Source organism: Protobothrops mucrosquamatus, unplaced genomic scaffold (genome assembly GCF_001527695.2).
Source record: "Protobothrops mucrosquamatus isolate PMUCROS unplaced genomic scaffold, P.Mucros_1.0 scaffold1183, whole genome shotgun sequence".
Classification (NCBI taxonomy): Eukaryota; Metazoa; Chordata; class Lepidosauria; order Squamata; family Viperidae; genus Protobothrops; species Protobothrops mucrosquamatus.
In genome coordinates, this window is record NW_015387396.1 from 1,201,826 (window position 1) to 1,218,774 (window position 16,949).

General features: G+C 39.9%; 1 protein-coding gene across 2 annotated transcripts in view; it reads right to left on the minus strand.

Moving 5' to 3' along the window:
• Positions 1-16,436, minus strand: part of MGAT5B (alpha-1,6-mannosylglycoprotein 6-beta-N-acetylglucosaminyltransferase B) — a 309,533-nt gene extending 293,097 nt beyond the window's left edge. For both annotated transcript variants that reach the window (XM_015820790.1, XM_015820789.1), the window contains exons 1-2: positions 16,369-16,436; positions 3,651-3,763 (exon numbers count right to left, since the gene is read on the minus strand). In XM_015820790.1, coding sequence (XP_015676276.1) covers positions 3,651-3,763; positions 16,369-16,436 — 181 coding nt within the window. The remainder of the gene's footprint in view (positions 1-3,650; positions 3,764-16,368) is intronic.
• Positions 16,437-16,949: the final 513 nt, after the last annotated feature.

The following is a 16,949-nucleotide window of genomic DNA, read 5'->3' on the forward strand; positions in this document are numbered from 1 at the left end:
AGCTGACTTCCAACATGCAAAGTAAATAGGGGAAAGTGGGATTCACTTGACTGCTTGATTCGCTTAATGACTGCAGTGATTTGCTCAATGACCACAGTAAAATGCTTGTAAAATTTGGTCTGGTCACATGATAATTTGTTTAATAACCATACCACTTACCACTGAAATTGCAGTCCCAACTGTGGATGAAATTTGAGGATTACCTATAATAGGAAATTATGAATTCCTTCCCAATTTATTTATCAGTGGCATCAAGAAGTTAGAAAGCTAGGATAATGACAGTGATGCGTGGAAATTATCTGGTCAAGAATTAGATTTACTACTGATGATTTAAAAGGTACCAGACAGGCAGATACTCCCTTCACTTTGAGAGAGAGCTTTGGAAGATACAGCCTTGCTACAAAATTGTTGTGGAATTCATTAAATCCAGTTGTGATGGTGATGACCTCATTGTCCCAAGCTGATATAAGTGAAAGTGAATTAACTCTGTGATGAGTTCCTGCAAGTATTTAGATAGCTTTTATCTCTTTTTTTCTCATGACATACTTACAATGCTGAAGACAACCAATCAAGTCAAGGTCATAGTTTAATCCAACTGGATAACATTGGAACACCATCCCTGTTTAACATTGATATGAAACTTCCATTTCAGAATGAAATAAACCCACTTTATTTACAAGAGAGATTGGGAGATTAGTTAGTTACCTGTCAATGAAAAAAGCAAGAAATAAAGAGGGATGAAAAGAAACTGGCTCTTTATTTACCCACTGTTAGAAAGAGTATGCTATAATGGAGAAATAAGGTCCAGAATATTTAGAATAATGGTTTAGAATATTCATTCTAAACAATGAATTAGCAGGACTTTATGAATGAGGCTGTTTTATAGAAGCTATTTGATTCATTTTCTAGTTTATTTTTAACTTTTTTGAACTTGCTTTTCCATAGCATTTATTTATTAATAATAATTCATCATAATGTAGAGAATCAGTTTGATGTAATGGTTAGGGGGTTAACCTAGAAACCAGGAAATTGTGAGTTCTAGTCCTGCCTTAGGTATGAGAGCCAGCTGGGTGACTTTGGCCCAGTTATTTTCTCTCAGCTTAACCCAGGCATGTCAAACTGCCGCCCCGCAGGCCGGATGCATCATGCTGAAACTGTGCCCACCCCAGTGCTGATAATGGGGAAAAAGTCACGATATGTTGCACGACGTCACGTGACGTCACGAGTTTGACATGCCTGGCTTAACCTATCTCATAAAGTTGTTGTGGGGAAAATAGGAGAAGGAAGGACTATTAGGTATGTTTGCTGCCTTGAGTTACTTATAAAGTAATGAAGGTAAGATAAGAATCACATTTAATAATTAATAAAAATATTAATAACATGTTGAAAGGAATTATAATCATGTTTATACAGTAAAAGATTCCCTTGAGTTCAGTTTGATCTGCCTCACAAAACTTAAATGATCCTGATCTTAAACATCAGGAACTATCATCCTGAATAAAATAAGGTCAAGAATTTTAAGGCTGAGGTTATATGACAGAATATATTGAGGTCTAATAAAATCCTGTCCAGAAGTTCAGATCCACAATAAAATCTGCAGGGAGGGAAACAGTGAAAGCCAACAAATGCAACACAATCACTTCTACTCCTTTGATCTAAGCAAAGCATAACAGTACAGGAAGCTCTGCCAGGGCCTGTCATGGCCACTTCGGATTCTAACCAGAAGACCAATAATGTCAGTCAATTTCAGAATTGCCAGACAAACCCCTGCCTGAGCAGGTGCAGGCAGAGGAGGCTGTGCTGCTCACGAACCAGGGGACACAGCTGCCACTGCCAGACTGAGTTGAGGAGTCCCAGCTGTCACCCCTTCCTGGTTCAAGGCTTGCCATGTGCAGAGTAGAGTAGAGCAAAGACTTCCAAAGGAATACCATTGGGGTTGTTTCTATTAAAGAAGAGCCTCTCCATTGGCAACAATTGGTCACTTTATCCAATGCCTTGATTCCTAATTTGAAACCTCATGACTTTGACTCTGTGCCTGCTGATGGCCCTTCTACAATGTTTAGACTCTTGGACTTCTCTTGACCCCTCTTTTGCCTGCTCTTTAGGAGTTGGAAGTCTCTCAAAGCAAACTTGCTGGACTTTGGGGGACTTGATTTTGTGTGGATTTCTATGCATTTGTATTTTCTATTCACATTCCCTTTGCTGCTTGTTTATTTGCTTCATAAGCTTCTCAGTAAGGGTTGCAACCACCTCTGTGCTTGTTTGCACATATGTGGTCTGAGACAGGACAGAGCCAGCCCATGAAGAATTTTGTACATTAAATAGAACAACACATTAAATAGTAACATTGGCCTATTTAAATTTTGACTTGGCTTAGACCAAAGATGCCCAAACTGTTCCCTTATGCACATCATTATGCCATCAACATTTATTTTCTTTCAGCGGAGGAAATCCTGTTCAAAATCTTATAAGATTTTGGTATTTCCGTGAAAAGTATTGTTAAAATGTTGGAGAAGAAATGGAGAGATTCGGGTTCACTAAATTATTTTAAGTCAGTCCCTCCCTCTCATTCAATTGATTTCACAGAGTTTTTGCGGTGGGGAAAACTCAGAAAAAGAGTGCTATCGATGTGCCTTGAGGAAAGATGAGGTATAAATTCAACATCAACCAAAAGTTCTTAAGAAGATAGAAGTGACAATAACAAAATCGTGCAAGATTGGATCAGTTCACAGGATTTTTACCATCTAAATATATATTATTTCAGCTTCCACAACAGGGATCCCATTCAGTGTCCTCATGGACCACTAGTGAACCTCAGACCACAGATTGGGAACTGCTGATATAATCTTGGTTGATGTGGCTACTTTAAACCTACCATTCAATTCCATTTGAAGATACATTTTATAATCCTGCTTCTTCACTCTGAACACCATCTAGTCCTGCTAAAAATTTCCAATAGTTTCTATCTGGAACCTGATATGAAAGTTCAAAGGGGAATATTTATTGTGATATATAAGATCATGTTTTACACGAAGAAGGTTTTTTTTTGTCCTTTACAAACAAACATTAATAGAGCCAATCATGTGGTACAGCTAAGAGGTGAGAAATGTAGATTGAAAAAGAACTTTTTCATGCCATACATAATTTAAATATGGAATTTACCCTTACAAGATTTAGGGATGATACTAGTTTGGTAATTTCTGCAAATGAATTAGGAAAATTTGTGGTAGTTAAGTCAGGATGGATATGTATTATTCCAAGTATCAGAGCAGCATAACTCTTAATATTGTTGGGGTAGAATTGTGAACATGCCCTAACAATGAACTTCCCAGAGCTATTTGGTTAGCTCTTATGGAAACCAAAGGCTGGAGCTGCCCTTTGTTTGATCCAACATAGGTAGCTCCTACACTGTTCTTTGGATTTGTTTAGGACCCGCTTGAGGTTAGGAGCAATTAAGGATATAGCTGACCATATAGTGCACCACACATTGATGGAGCCCACCTCTACTTGCTTCCGACAGCATTTCTTGGTGCTCAATGGCAACCATATTTTTCTCTTCATCAGCCGTATTTCCCAAAATTATTAAAGGAAGTTAATTCTCCAGACTGTCAAACTGGAAACCTCTAATTAAAATGAGTTGTGGTAATTACCTTCTGTCCTAATGGTGAATGGAGAGTCTCCCAGTCTTTTGGCTGAAAACTGACCTCCCAGGGATGTCATTAAGAAGCAGAGAGTGAAAAATCCAATGCCTGCCACAAATATCCTAAATGGGGAAAAAGAAAGAAGACACAATCAGAAATATTATAGCTGAACAATAGATGGAAATATTTCTACATTATCCATAAATGATTATGGATTATTATTATTTCAGATTACTTCTCCTCCGGAGAAAGCTAGTATTTGTCTACATGATACCAGGAGGTAGACATGTTCTCCTGCACAAGAACCTTACTGACACATTTCTGCACAGTTCTTATGAATCTCAAAAATATCATTTAATTACTCCAAACTAAAATAATAGAGTAGCCTCTCACCTTAACAGAGCTTCATTTAACAGACTCAAAATGCAATAAACACTTTCCTTGGATATCCTCCCCCCCCCAATCTGTTTCATTTGAACCAAATTAAGGGGCCCTTAAATATAACATTAACCTAACATAAACATATACCATTTGGTATTGAGTAATAATGTCATGAATTGACTTAAGTGACAAACTGACATGAATAGTGTTATTTGGGTTCTTTGTGTGATGATGTAATTATGCAAATGACATATATCATTACCCATGACACACTTTTTTTTAGATTTGAGGTCTTTCCTCACTTGCACTTAACCATACAGGAGCACAAACATCTGTGGCAACCTCTTTTTCTGACATTTCCTGAAGTGGCTATCTTCATCCCATCTGCAGCCATGAGTGAGACAGCTTTCAAATGTCTACAATATAGCCATACAGGCAGTGGTGGGATTCAGATATGTGAACAACTGGTTCTCTGTGTGGATGCCGCTTCCTGAAGTCCATTCTGGGCCTGGGCAACAAAAAATTAGCTACTGGTTCTGCCGAAGTGGTGTGAACTGGCTGAATCCCACCACAACATACAGGTATTAAAGCAGTACTGCCCCCTGCTTGAGCTGACAAAAGACAACAGCACCTACCTGTAAGTTATGTAACATCTATTACACATCTATTATTCTAGGGGATTGAGAGTGGCTCGTTCTGTTTTTGTCGCCCTAGAGAACTGCAAAAAGCATGGCCATGCTGGGTTTCTCAGATTTGCACAATTGTGCTGCTAGCCTGATCGGTTGGCAATAAGGCATATCCCTGTACTTTATGGCCCTTATTGGTTTAATGCAAGGCTGAAATGGTGGACTAACAGGAGCTCAACCCATCCTCTCGTGTCTCCTGCATGGAGAAGGGAGATTCTTTGTGGCATGTAAACAGAAGAAAGTGGTCAGAATTCCTTCATAAAAGTGTTTCTTATGATTTAGTTCCCTTTATGATACCAGTCAGATGTATGTTTTTATCAGGTTATGACAGAATGGGGTGCAGGAGAAGGAACACAAGAAATAGGCTAGAGATGATAGATGGAGTCCTACAGTCAGACCAATCCCATTCTTACTGCAGCTCTCTGATTTTTCCTGCCATCTGGTGATGTCCTATTTTGTAGCCCATAAAAAATGGAGAATGGTAAAATTGACAAGCGGATTGCCAGTTTCCCTCTTCTTTTCCAGGAGTTGAGTAGGTGCTCAAAGAAGCACACAGGGTTTTTTTTTTCTCTCTCCTTTCCTCCTTTCCTCTTTCCTTTCCTTCTGAATGAAGCAGAAGCAAGAGAATTTTTTGTTGCAACAGCATCTGCAGCAGTTCTGGACACAGCAGTGATTTTCCTCTTTGTTTTTAACAAGCCAGGAGAAATGAAGAAATCACAGGTCATCTCTTCCAACTTCTTCTGAGGGTTGGAGAAATGAACGATGGCAGCCACGTTAAAGCGCCCTCGGGCTCAGCGAAAGCTGGACAAATGGAAGGCACTCAACTGACCCAGAGAAGAAAACCTGAACCCAGTATCAATTTTCTCACATAAGTGGCCATTTCAATTTAGGTCATTTCGTAACATTTTCACTCAGTTAAGAAAATAAAATTACTGAAGCAAAGAGCTTCCTTTACTACACAGCAGATTTAGTTCATTACTGTTTTTTCATCCACAAACAAGAGCTGATCTGAGTCCAAGTTCCAAATTAAAATTGGTTACTTTTCCATTTCTCTTCTACCTAGTGATAGTCCCCATATGCGCCAAATGAGTTAGATTTCCATTTCCTTAATTACCAGTAGCTGACTAAACAATATGACCATTGAAATCCCACTCCATATGAGCAAAAGCACTGAGATCTGTGCCATTCCAATCCTTATATCTTATCCCATTTCAGAATAAAGTACTGGCAATTTTAAATGGAGCATTTGATTTGCTATATCTAGACCTCTTAATGTAAGGGGTTTTTTTTCCCCCTAAAGACCTAAGAATGAAGAAAATGTGAAAAAACCCCTATTCAAAGCAGAGCATGGTTTATTAAAACACTCAGTTATGTCAACCTGAGGGAGATCCAGGCTGGAGTTGTTGCATATGCTAATTTCTTAACATTGTTAGAAAGTCATGAAATTGACTTTTTAAACTTTGCAGCTGAAGTGATATACTGTTAGAAGACCCTGCTTGAAAATTATTCAAGCAGGTGAGTTTTTAGCAAAATTAATGAGGGTGAAACATTTTGAAACAGATGTCATAGAACTAAAATATTAGTGAAGCGCTGGTGTAATTTTCTAATTTCTACACTCTCCTTATATAGAGGTAGTTTCTTTGTCTGAAAAGACCAGACAACCTTCCTCTAGTACAGGGGTGCCAAACTTGCAACGTCACGTGAAGTGTCGTGACGTATCGTGACTTTTTTGACATTGCCAGCAATGGGGTGGGCGCGGTTTCGCTATGATGCATCTGGCCCGCAGGCCGGCAGTTTGACACCCCTGCTCTAGTACAATGTGTGTCAGCCTTGGCAACTCTAAGATGTATGGTTTTCAGCAGCCAGACTTCCCAAGCTACCATGCTTATAATCCAATGGTTGCAGCTACATAGATACTAGGGCAAAGCCAAGCAAACCGTATCATGATTTAACACAGTGTTTCTCAACCTTGGCAATTTTAAGGCATGTGGACTTCAACTCCCAGAATTCCACAGCCAGCATTGCTGGCTGTGGAATTCTGGGAGTTGAAGTCCACATGCCTTAAAATTGTCAAGGTTGAGAAACACTGAATTTTAACAGATTGTGTGAGATAACAGAGTACTTCTGGATTAAGAGCCCTGGTGGCGCAGTGGTTAGAATGCAGTATTGCAGGCTGAGTCTGCTCATTACTAGGAGTTCAATCCTGAAGGGCTCAAGGTTGACTCAGCCTTCCAAGGTCAGTATAATGAGGACTCAGATTGTTGGGGGCAATATGCTGATTCTGTAAACCACTTAGAGAGTGCTGTAAAGCACTATGAAACAGTATATAAGTCTAAGTGCTACTGCTATATTAGCAGCAGGGGAACCTGCTTTGTGGATAAATCTTTAAGAATAATGAACTGACATTTTGACCAATTAGAATATTGCATTTCACAATGAGAGGATCTATGAGCATTTGACTTCTGTACTTGGTTTACTGACTGTAGTGAGACACACACACTTCTTGCAAAACTATGAATGTAGCAATAGCCATATGGGAAAGAGACTTTCATTGTCTGGATTAACCATTCTGTACATGTAGTCCTCACTTAATGACTATAATTGGGACCAGAATTTCTGTGGCTATGCAATGCAATTGTAAAACATGATGTCATGTGACTGTGCTGCTTAGCATTGGAAAGTCCAGCACTTTTGGTTATTGTTGTAAGTGAATCACTATGTATTGTTAAACGAGGACATCGTGTGCTTGCTATTTGCAACTTCCTGCTGACTTCCCCAATGACTTTACTTGTAGGAAGACAGTAAAGAACTAGTGACCACAGGGACACTCCAATCAATATAAGTACAAGGATGGATCATAAGTACCACTCATTCAATACTGCTGTAAATTCAAATAATCACTGAATGAGTGGCGAGACAAGGACCACTTATAGAAAATAAGGGAGATACCCTTGATAGAAATGCAAAAACTATTCCATAAGCAAAAAGGGCTGAAATATTCTTTAAGCCCTGGTAATGAAGATAGCATTTGACAGTGACACAGACAGGCTCCTTCCTGAGTCACTGGGGCATAAGGAGGAGGGGAGATAAAATCCAATCAGGCTTGTAAGATTCCATTATTATAACCCATTGCAAAGTGTAGTTCTAATTGAGGGTGAAGGTTTGTTCTCTAAGCTTGTGGGTTGGTTTCCAAATGTTTCATTACCAGCCTAGGTAACATCTTCAGCGGAGTTCAGGGGATGTAAGTGTCAGTGATCTTCTGTTTATATGGGCTTCAGGTTATATTAAGTGAGAGTCTTGTGGTGGGTCAGGTGTGAGTCATCAGTGAGAGGCTTGGGATGGGTCTTGTGATGGGGAGGTTACATCAGGTCAGGGTCACCGGAAGGTGAACTGCTGGTGTGGGGGAAGGGACTTGTATGGGTTGGTTAAGGGTCAGGGCTGTCTCTGGCTGGCTGTGTGATTGATTTGGATTCTGAGGGGTTTGTAGGCTGGTTGTAGGTCAATGTGTCTGTTGATAGAATTGCTTGTGGAGGGCCAGGCTTTGATGAACTCACACAGGTGGTAGCATGGCCGATGATTTTAGTGTTGCTCCAATCGAACTAGTGTTGTTTGGTGTTGGTGTGGTTAGAGAATAAAGTTTTGGGATCTGGTGTTTGACTGCCAGCTGGTGTTCGTGGATCCTGGTTTTTAATTGACATGATGTTTGTCTCACGTAGAATTGGTTGCAGTCGTTAGAGTTGATTTTGTAGATTACATTGTTTCTTTCATCCTTCTGTGTCTTGTCTTTGGTCCTGGGTAATTCCTGGCAGAGTGTGGCTGTGGATTTGTGAGCTATTGCTTATTCCTAGGGGTTGGCGAATTCTGGCTGTCATTTCTGGCACCCCTTTTGGTAGGGTAGTTCTAATTTTCCTGTGGAGTGATCTGTTATTGGAGCTGACACTTTCTCAATCTTTTTATCCTGAAGGAACTCTTGAAGTCATGTTTAGGTCTCAGAGACCCCATGCATACTAATTTTTATATCTACAGCTCACAATATGTGGGTGTGATCAATAAATTGTGCCATGTAAAAATTCCCATCCATGTGAACACTAGCATGGCATAGCACATGAAGTTCAAAAAACATTGTATTGAGTGGGGGTTTCGGTCACGATATTTTGTGGAACCCCCATCAACTTCTCACAGAGTCTGAGGGTTCCATGGAGCTCCAGATGAGAAAGGCTGATTTGGACAGTTTCTGCTTTTCTTTCCCCAAAGTTTCTTCAAATTCTTCCCATTGATAAGAAACTTATTATTATGTAAAAGCATGTTTATGCATTTGAATTCTCATCATTATAATTTAGCAAGAAGTGATTGTTAAACACTGCATTTAATTACTACTTAAGACCATTAGAGGAGTGAGGAGGAGAAAAAGAAAACCTTCGTGATTAAGAGAAAGGAAAAAAAAATAACAGTTGCCTAGTCTAGATAGAATCTCATTACAGAATGAAAAAAGTCAAAACCGCATGAGCATTTTAGTAGAATGAAGCTGCAGTGCCACGGATATTCTCTATTATGGGAACTAGAGTAAGTTAACATGATGATCAGACAATTAAGAAGCCAAAACAACCACATGATCATAGTTGAACCTCTCTCCTGCTACATTTTCTTAATTCCTAACATTACTCCAAGGAAGTTTTAAAAAGCATCACAAGTGGAAGAGTTTGCTCATCTGAGCAATGTTAAGAGACAGACTGACTTTGGATAATTCCACTGATAGCCACAACAAGGGCAGAATACATTCTTCTGAAATTCTCCCTTCAGGTGGGGAAATACAGAAAGCCAATATGGACAGTCCCTTAAATGTCAATCCAGATGAAACAATCAGTTCTCTTTCAATCAGGAAGAAAAGAGTGCATATAATAATAAGAAGGAAGGAAAGGGAAATAAAGTACCAATACAATATTATCATAATATGCCTTAGTTTTCCCACATGTAGGCTCTTTCAAACAAGATCACAGGAGAACTATTAAGCTTTAAGGTATGTCTAGTTTAATGAAGAGAAGGACGAGGGGTGACATAATAGCAGTGTTCCAATATCTCAGAGGTTGCCACAAAGAAGAGGGAGTCAAGCTATTCTCCAAAGCACCTGAGGGCAGGACAAGAAGCAATGGATGGAAACTAATCAAAGAGAGAAGCAACCTAGAACTAAGGAGAAACTTCCTGACAGAACAATTAATCAGTGGAACAACCTGCCTCCAGAAGCGGTGAATGCTCCAACACTGGAAGTTTTTAAGAAGAGACTGGACAACCATTTGTCTGAAATGGTATAGAGTTTCCTGCCTAAGCAGGGGGTTGGGCTAGAAGACCTCCAAGGTCCCTTCCAACTTTATTATTATTATTATTATTATTATTATTATTATTATTATTATTATTATTATTATTATTATTATTATTATTACTATTATTACTATTATTACTATTATTATTTAGTCAAAGGGAAAGGGTGAGGAAAGTAGATACTTCCTTATGCAAAGATTTTAAGAGAGGTAAGAAGGAAAAGAGTTTCTGCCATAGCAGGTTAAAGACCAGCATTAGGTAATAATAAAACTGGGGCTACTGCCAACATCTTTCAATTTGGTCAAATGTGAAAATTGGCTGCTATTGCCTACAACAAATATCCCCCAGTGTTTTCCTATAACTCTTTCCAACAACCTTAGCAATTGTGTAGGCTACACACTCATAATGCACAAGTAAGGGAAGGGTGTGTTACACCAATCAGAATAATTGAAGTACATTTAACCTAATGAGCTATCCAGCTTTGTTTCTGATATGTTTTGATTATAGAAAAGAGAATAAATAAATGGAACACTGGCAGGCTGCAAAGAAAGATGTCAATCTGTTCCCTGAGTGTGTGTTTATTTATTAGGTATGTGTCATTCTTTTTTTTTTCTTCAAGATCTATTGTTTTAACTCAGATTAGCAACTCTGTGAGGTAGGTTTTGTTGAAAGGCCCAATATCACACAGGGAACTTCCATGATTATGAGTGGACTTACATATCAACATATGAACACTCCCCAGCCCCTATCTAATATCTTAAGTGCTGCAGTATTTTGGCTTTTTTTTTAATTTAAAAATAGACTGTGCAGCCTACATGGGGCCTAGACAAATTCCTACAAAACGGATTGGTGACCATTTCTGTGTATGTGACTGGAAGTATATCCAACTGGGTTTCTAAAAAACAAAGATGTCATTAAAAAGGGGGTGTATTACTCCATCACAGCAGCAATTTTGTGAATTGGCAAGTCCTCCATATGCTAGCCATTTTGTGAGAGTGCCTATAACCTATCCCCAGTTCCAAATGGGCCCACCAATGCAAAACAATTGCCCATCCCTAATTTAGCACACTGGCATTTTTATTAGTTTATCTGCACACCACACGGTGCATTAGTAGTGAAAACAGCAAGAGACATTTTTTAAAACAAACACAGCTAGCACAGAGACAATTTCTTTAGTTGTTTTACTGCATCTATCTGTAGCTGAAGCTCTCAGATAGTTTACAAAAGCATTTGAAGACTACAATCAAGCCCAAAGAGCGGGGGCGGGGGGGGGAGAAGAGATGGAGAGGATCTGCATCTTGTAGTGTTGTAGGCTTTCATGGCTGGTATCTGTTGAGTGTTGAGCTTCTGGTTTTTCCTGACAAGTGGAGGCATCTCTAGGTCTGGCCAGACACCTGGTGTAATGTCCTTGAGTCTCACGGTCTGACTTCTTAATCTTTGAAGTCTGCATTCAAAACCTCTTCCCTCCCCCCAAGTTCATTAGCAAGCTGAGAAGCAATATTTGTCACACCAGCAAAACCGTGCTTTGAAATTTGACATGAATCACTGCAGTTGTTAAGTTAGTAATCCAGTTGTTAAGTGAATCTGGCTTCTCCATTGACTTTGCTTGTGAGAAGGTCGCAAGAGGTGATCACACGACCTTGGAACACAACAACACTCATAAATATGAACCAGTTGCCAAGCATCTGAATTTTGATCACGTGACTACAGGGATGATGCAAAGGTTGTAATGTAAAAAATGCTATTAAATCACATTTTTCAGTGCCGTTGTAACTTTGAACAGTCACTAAATGAACTGTTGTAAGTTGAGGACTACCTGTACTACATAAATGTTTGTTATGGCTATTGTTTAGTGAAAGTGCTTTCATGGGCTTTCTAATAAGAGTGTTGGATTCTTAGTATATATATCAGAAGGAGAGAGAGACAGAATAATCTTACTCAATTTGTATTCCAACTTTCATACAGGTATTCCTACATTAATGCATTTGCCTTCATGCATAAATATAGATTTCAAGGTACCAGAAAACCAAGTGATGCAAAAATTGACTCACAACATCAACTTTTTCAAGGGCCTAAAATTGGCCAACTAAATGAGTCAGGTCCTGATTTCCTTCCACTTGCTATCTTTCAGCTCGATCTACTAAGTCAGTGCTATTAAGCTGGGTGTCATTCAACAGGAGAAAAAGTGACAGCTCCCACTGATGGCTGCAGATCCTTCGTGACACAACCGGCACAGCTGGTGACCTGCTACCAAGAGAAGCCTCCTTCAACCCCATTCCTAGCCTTGCTCCGTGTTAGGTCTCATTTTGGATTATGTCGGGCGGCTTTACTTTGCAACTGTAACAAAATCAGGGCTGGCATTTTCTGTTAGAATGATTGGGGAGGAAGGTGCATCCTTGAGGTGAATCCAGGAAAATTTATTTGACAAGGAAGCAAAACCAATTACAACTCCCTGACAAACAACCTTGGATGATGTTAGCTCTCTCTGCATTCACATTGTTCATGCTTAAGGAGACATCATGTTGGAATTGTTCTGCACAGCACAACTCTGGCTTTGCCCCCAAATGTACACACAAAAGAAAAAGCTGCTTGTGGCTGTAGCCTGCCAATAAGCATCACACCTGCATTTTCAAACACCTCTCAGGGTCTACATTTTGGATGTATAAAAATCTGAAGTGTACACCTCTCTAAACAATATGTCTACCGGGGAACCTCACATTTCCATTGAAGTCAGCTTTGCATTATTGCCTTCTGTCAAGAGGGCAGCCGCCCTAAACATTTATCATAGTGTATATCAATTTTTCCCAGTCTGCTGCCTTCCAGTCACATTTGTCTTCAGCTCCCAAGTGTCCAGCACATCTGAACAGCACCAAATTGGGGAAATCCAATAATAGTTCATTTCAAAGAAAGTTTACAAAGACATCTTACATGAAAGTTCTTTCTCTCTGTGCTACAGACACAAGAACCCATCATAATTTTTCTACAAGAAAGAATTATTTGTATGTACAATATATGTGTATGGAGAGAGAAAGGGGTTTTTTTTTCCCCAGTTCAATGTACTGCCCTGGATCTATCTGCTTGATATATTTCTACACCATCTCATTGTAAATGCAATGTAATATAGTGATATTTAATGATATTTTAATTGTATTCTGGTATTATTACTGGTACATCCCCTCCAAGTAAGCATTTTGAAGATTTATATGCTGTTTTTCCAATAAAAACTCCTAGAGCAGCAGATAATGAAGTAAAAAAAAAACAATGAATATGCAAAACCCTACAAGAATAATGCGGCAATTAAAATGATGGCAGAGATTCAGCAAAACAGATAAAATCGTTATCAAATCCATCCAAGTTACCTACTGAAATAGCTGAACAAACACCTGGAGCCGAAGTATTTACACCAGTGGCAGGCAAATATCTTTGGGAAGAGCACTCCAGGGTGCCACAACCAAAAAGACTGGTACATTTTTTTCTTCCTTGAAGTAGCTTTATCTTTGGGGAAATGATCAAGTGGACAGCAAACATCCTAAAGACTCCAGTCTCCAACATTTAATACATGAGCAGTCCAATTATTACTTGGTTTTATGAAGTAGAAATCCTAAACAAGAATCATACCTAGTTTTAGCTCTTAAAAGCAAGACCTCGTTCAGGTTGTTTTCAAGACAACATGAATAAAAAAAAAAGTCTGCTGAGAATCTTAGTTTTTGTCACTGGTCTCCTGTTTCAGACACTTCATTCTGGATGTATCTTTACAATCTATGGACTGATCCCCATGTTCTGCTTGGCCTATCACCACTGCAGGCTTCTCACCACTCTCTGAGTGCAGGAAGGGATGATGTCATCCTTCTCCCACTCCCAGCCCACAGCCAATGCAACCCACAACTCTGTTTTCCTGTTTTCATTCAAAACTGCTGTTTTGTGACCTGAGACATTTTATGCCCTTCAGAGCAGAGGAGCTCCAGAGCTTCGTTCCATTTTAATTGAAGCCCCAGTTCTGATTGGCTGCAGTGCCCAGCCTTGTCCCCCCCCCCCCTCTGCAGAATATGGGCTCCATGACTTTATCCCATCGAGCTGTTGGGTTTTTCTGTTCTTTTAACAATATTGAGATTAATACAACAATAGCCTGTTACATTAAGAACAATCATCCTTTATAGAAACTCCTGCTCCATTCAACTATAAATATTCCAGTAGGCACTCTTTTGCTTTCTGTCCAGGCTGGGTGGAGCATGAACTCTTTGCTTTCTCAATTTCCGCTTCCATTCCTATAAAGTTTCCCTTCCCCTTTTTTAAAAAAAACATCTTTAAGTTACAATGTAAGAACATTTCTGCTTTATGAAGCTGAACACACAGTTATCCCTTGCTATAAAGTTTCTATGGATCAACAGCAACCTATTGTTTTGTTTATTGTAGCATCAGAGCTAGGATAGTACCATAAGTGGGAGGGGGAAAAAACAGGTGGTTGTAGTGTCAAAGAAAGTAATAAGGGTGGGAGGTGAAGGCACCCCATTCTTTATGCAAATATCTGGGAAAAGTAAAGTAAGAAAAAGGCAAGCACTGGGAGACTTATCCACACAGGAGCCAGTCAACAAGGTTTGCCTTACCTTCATTGACTGGGAAGGAGATGAAGCAAAGAGATGACCAATCAGGTCTTATATTGGCCACAGTCTGGTCTAAGCACCAGACGGGACCCACCGTCAGCTCGCTGCAATCCCAGCTAGAATTTCTGAAGTTCTGAAAACATCCAGGAGCAGCCTGGGAGACAAGCTGCTGAAGGTGCAGTGCAGAATTGTCCTACAGCTATTTCTTACTCCTCAGGACTATTTGTCATGAGATGGGAGACATGGGCAGCCAATGGGCAGCTGGAACAATTGTTCACACACACACACACACCACCGTCCTTTTTAAGATTACTGATGGTTTTCTCATTGGGTAAAGTATAGGAAACCTGTGACTTCCCAGAAGTTGTTGAATTTCAGCTTTCAATGTGCTGCATAAAGGATTGCACAGACGGGGGTTGATGGGACTGCAGTCCACAAATTTCTGAAGAGCTCTACAATTCTCATGTCTAGATTAAGCACTATGCCCTAGGCCAATTAGGCTCTTCTGATTTTTTTTGAGAACATTGCCAACCCCGCCATCATCACCATTCACAGACAAACAGGTCTTCCACCTGTGAAATGAATTAACCTACAGTTACCCACCCTGCTCCAATCCATGGCTTCTGTTGTAATACCATGGGATACATTGCATGCCTAGATCCCAGCTTCATTTGAGCCTCTTCTTTAATTGACCTTGTTGTTGCTGTTAGATTAGCTCATTCTGACAGTTCACCAACAACCACTTAAAGTGGAGCAGCCCTCTGCTAGATGAGACAAATAACAACAGCACTATGGCACATTTGTGCCTAAACTCCTGAAAACTATAGCTTAAACATTACTTAAGTTAGCCCTATTGATTGGTTGGTTGTTAGTTGTAAGTTTAGTGACTGAAGTGTATGCTTTTTTTTTTTACCTCAGGCATGTGGTATATTATGACTTTATTTTGTTTACACTGTATTTTGTTTCTGGTTTTAATTTTCCCAGAGTCACTATGGTGAGAGGGAAGCTATATAAATTAATAAATACATTTCCTAGGACAAAGAAAATCTGAAACCGGTTGGGAAACGCTAACTCAGTGCATCAGATGAGCATTGTTTGGGGTTCTCACTCCTGCTTGTTGCCATCTATATAATGTCTCATCCTGTATTTGGTGCAATCAAAAAAAAAAGTGCCATTTGAAAGCAGCCAGAAAATAAACTCCAAACCCCGTCAACTAATTTTAGGAAAAAGGAGAGGGAGAACAGCAGAGGAAGGAGGACCTGAGAAAAGCCTCTAAAGAAGACAAGTGGCTGTTCTCTTGAAGCAGACTGATGTGCAGACCTGATCCAAATTACCTATCCTTATTACCTCAGTAAAAGAGGAGAAAATAAGAATCCGCAATCAGTTAGAGAAAGAGAGAAGAGAGGAAAGGAGGTAGGTTTGTATCTGTAATAACTCCAGCTGTGAGCTTATAACAATATATAACAATGAAGTTTAATAACAACAGCTTGCCTTCACCCTGCTGAATCCTTCCCAAATTCCAAACAGGCTGCTGAAAGCTACCCTATGCCACCTACCTCCTCTATCTGTCCACACTTCAGATGAGTCTCAAACAAATTACTTTCTGCTACCTGCATTCATCTTATAGGGATTATATCAGGAAAAAAAAAAGAGGGGTAACCACATGCAGTTTTGAAGCCACCACCCACCCACCCCTTTCCTTCTAGTTGCACACACCCAGGAAGTAGTAGAGGAGAACTTTACCTAAAAGGCCTCAAGGTGACGAGACATCTTCTGACCATTATTTTTCCATCCGAATTCACTGTGATCATGGTTCAAACTTTTCTTTTTTTAAAAAAAAAAAGCAAAATCAAACCAAAAGGAAGGGAAGCAGAGGCTCAGGAAGTCCAATCCCAGTTCTTAGGAGGAGCTCATGGTCAGAGAAAGCTGAAGGTTGTCCAGCAAAAAGCTAGAAAAATCGACCCAAGAAGTCCATACGCACAAAGGGTACAGGATCAGGATCAGTTTCCCTGCTAGGAGCGCTGCCTTCTTGGCTGCTTGCCTCTTAACGAGTGGTTGCTTCCAAAGACATAGGTCTGCATGCACAAGAGTGGAGGCTGGATGATGGGGTGTCTCCTCCAGGGTTCCAGTCACATTTTGGAAACAGGCTGTAACAAGAAGCACAACATCTTCCCTTTCCTCCAAGTATTAAATCCACTGCCCAGGTGAGCAGCCCCCAGACTTAGACCCCTTTCTGTTCATGGGATCTCTCATCACAGCCAGACTCTCTCTGCTTACACCTGAGCCAAAAATCCTCCAGCAAAGGCTTGCCTCCTCCAAGCTGC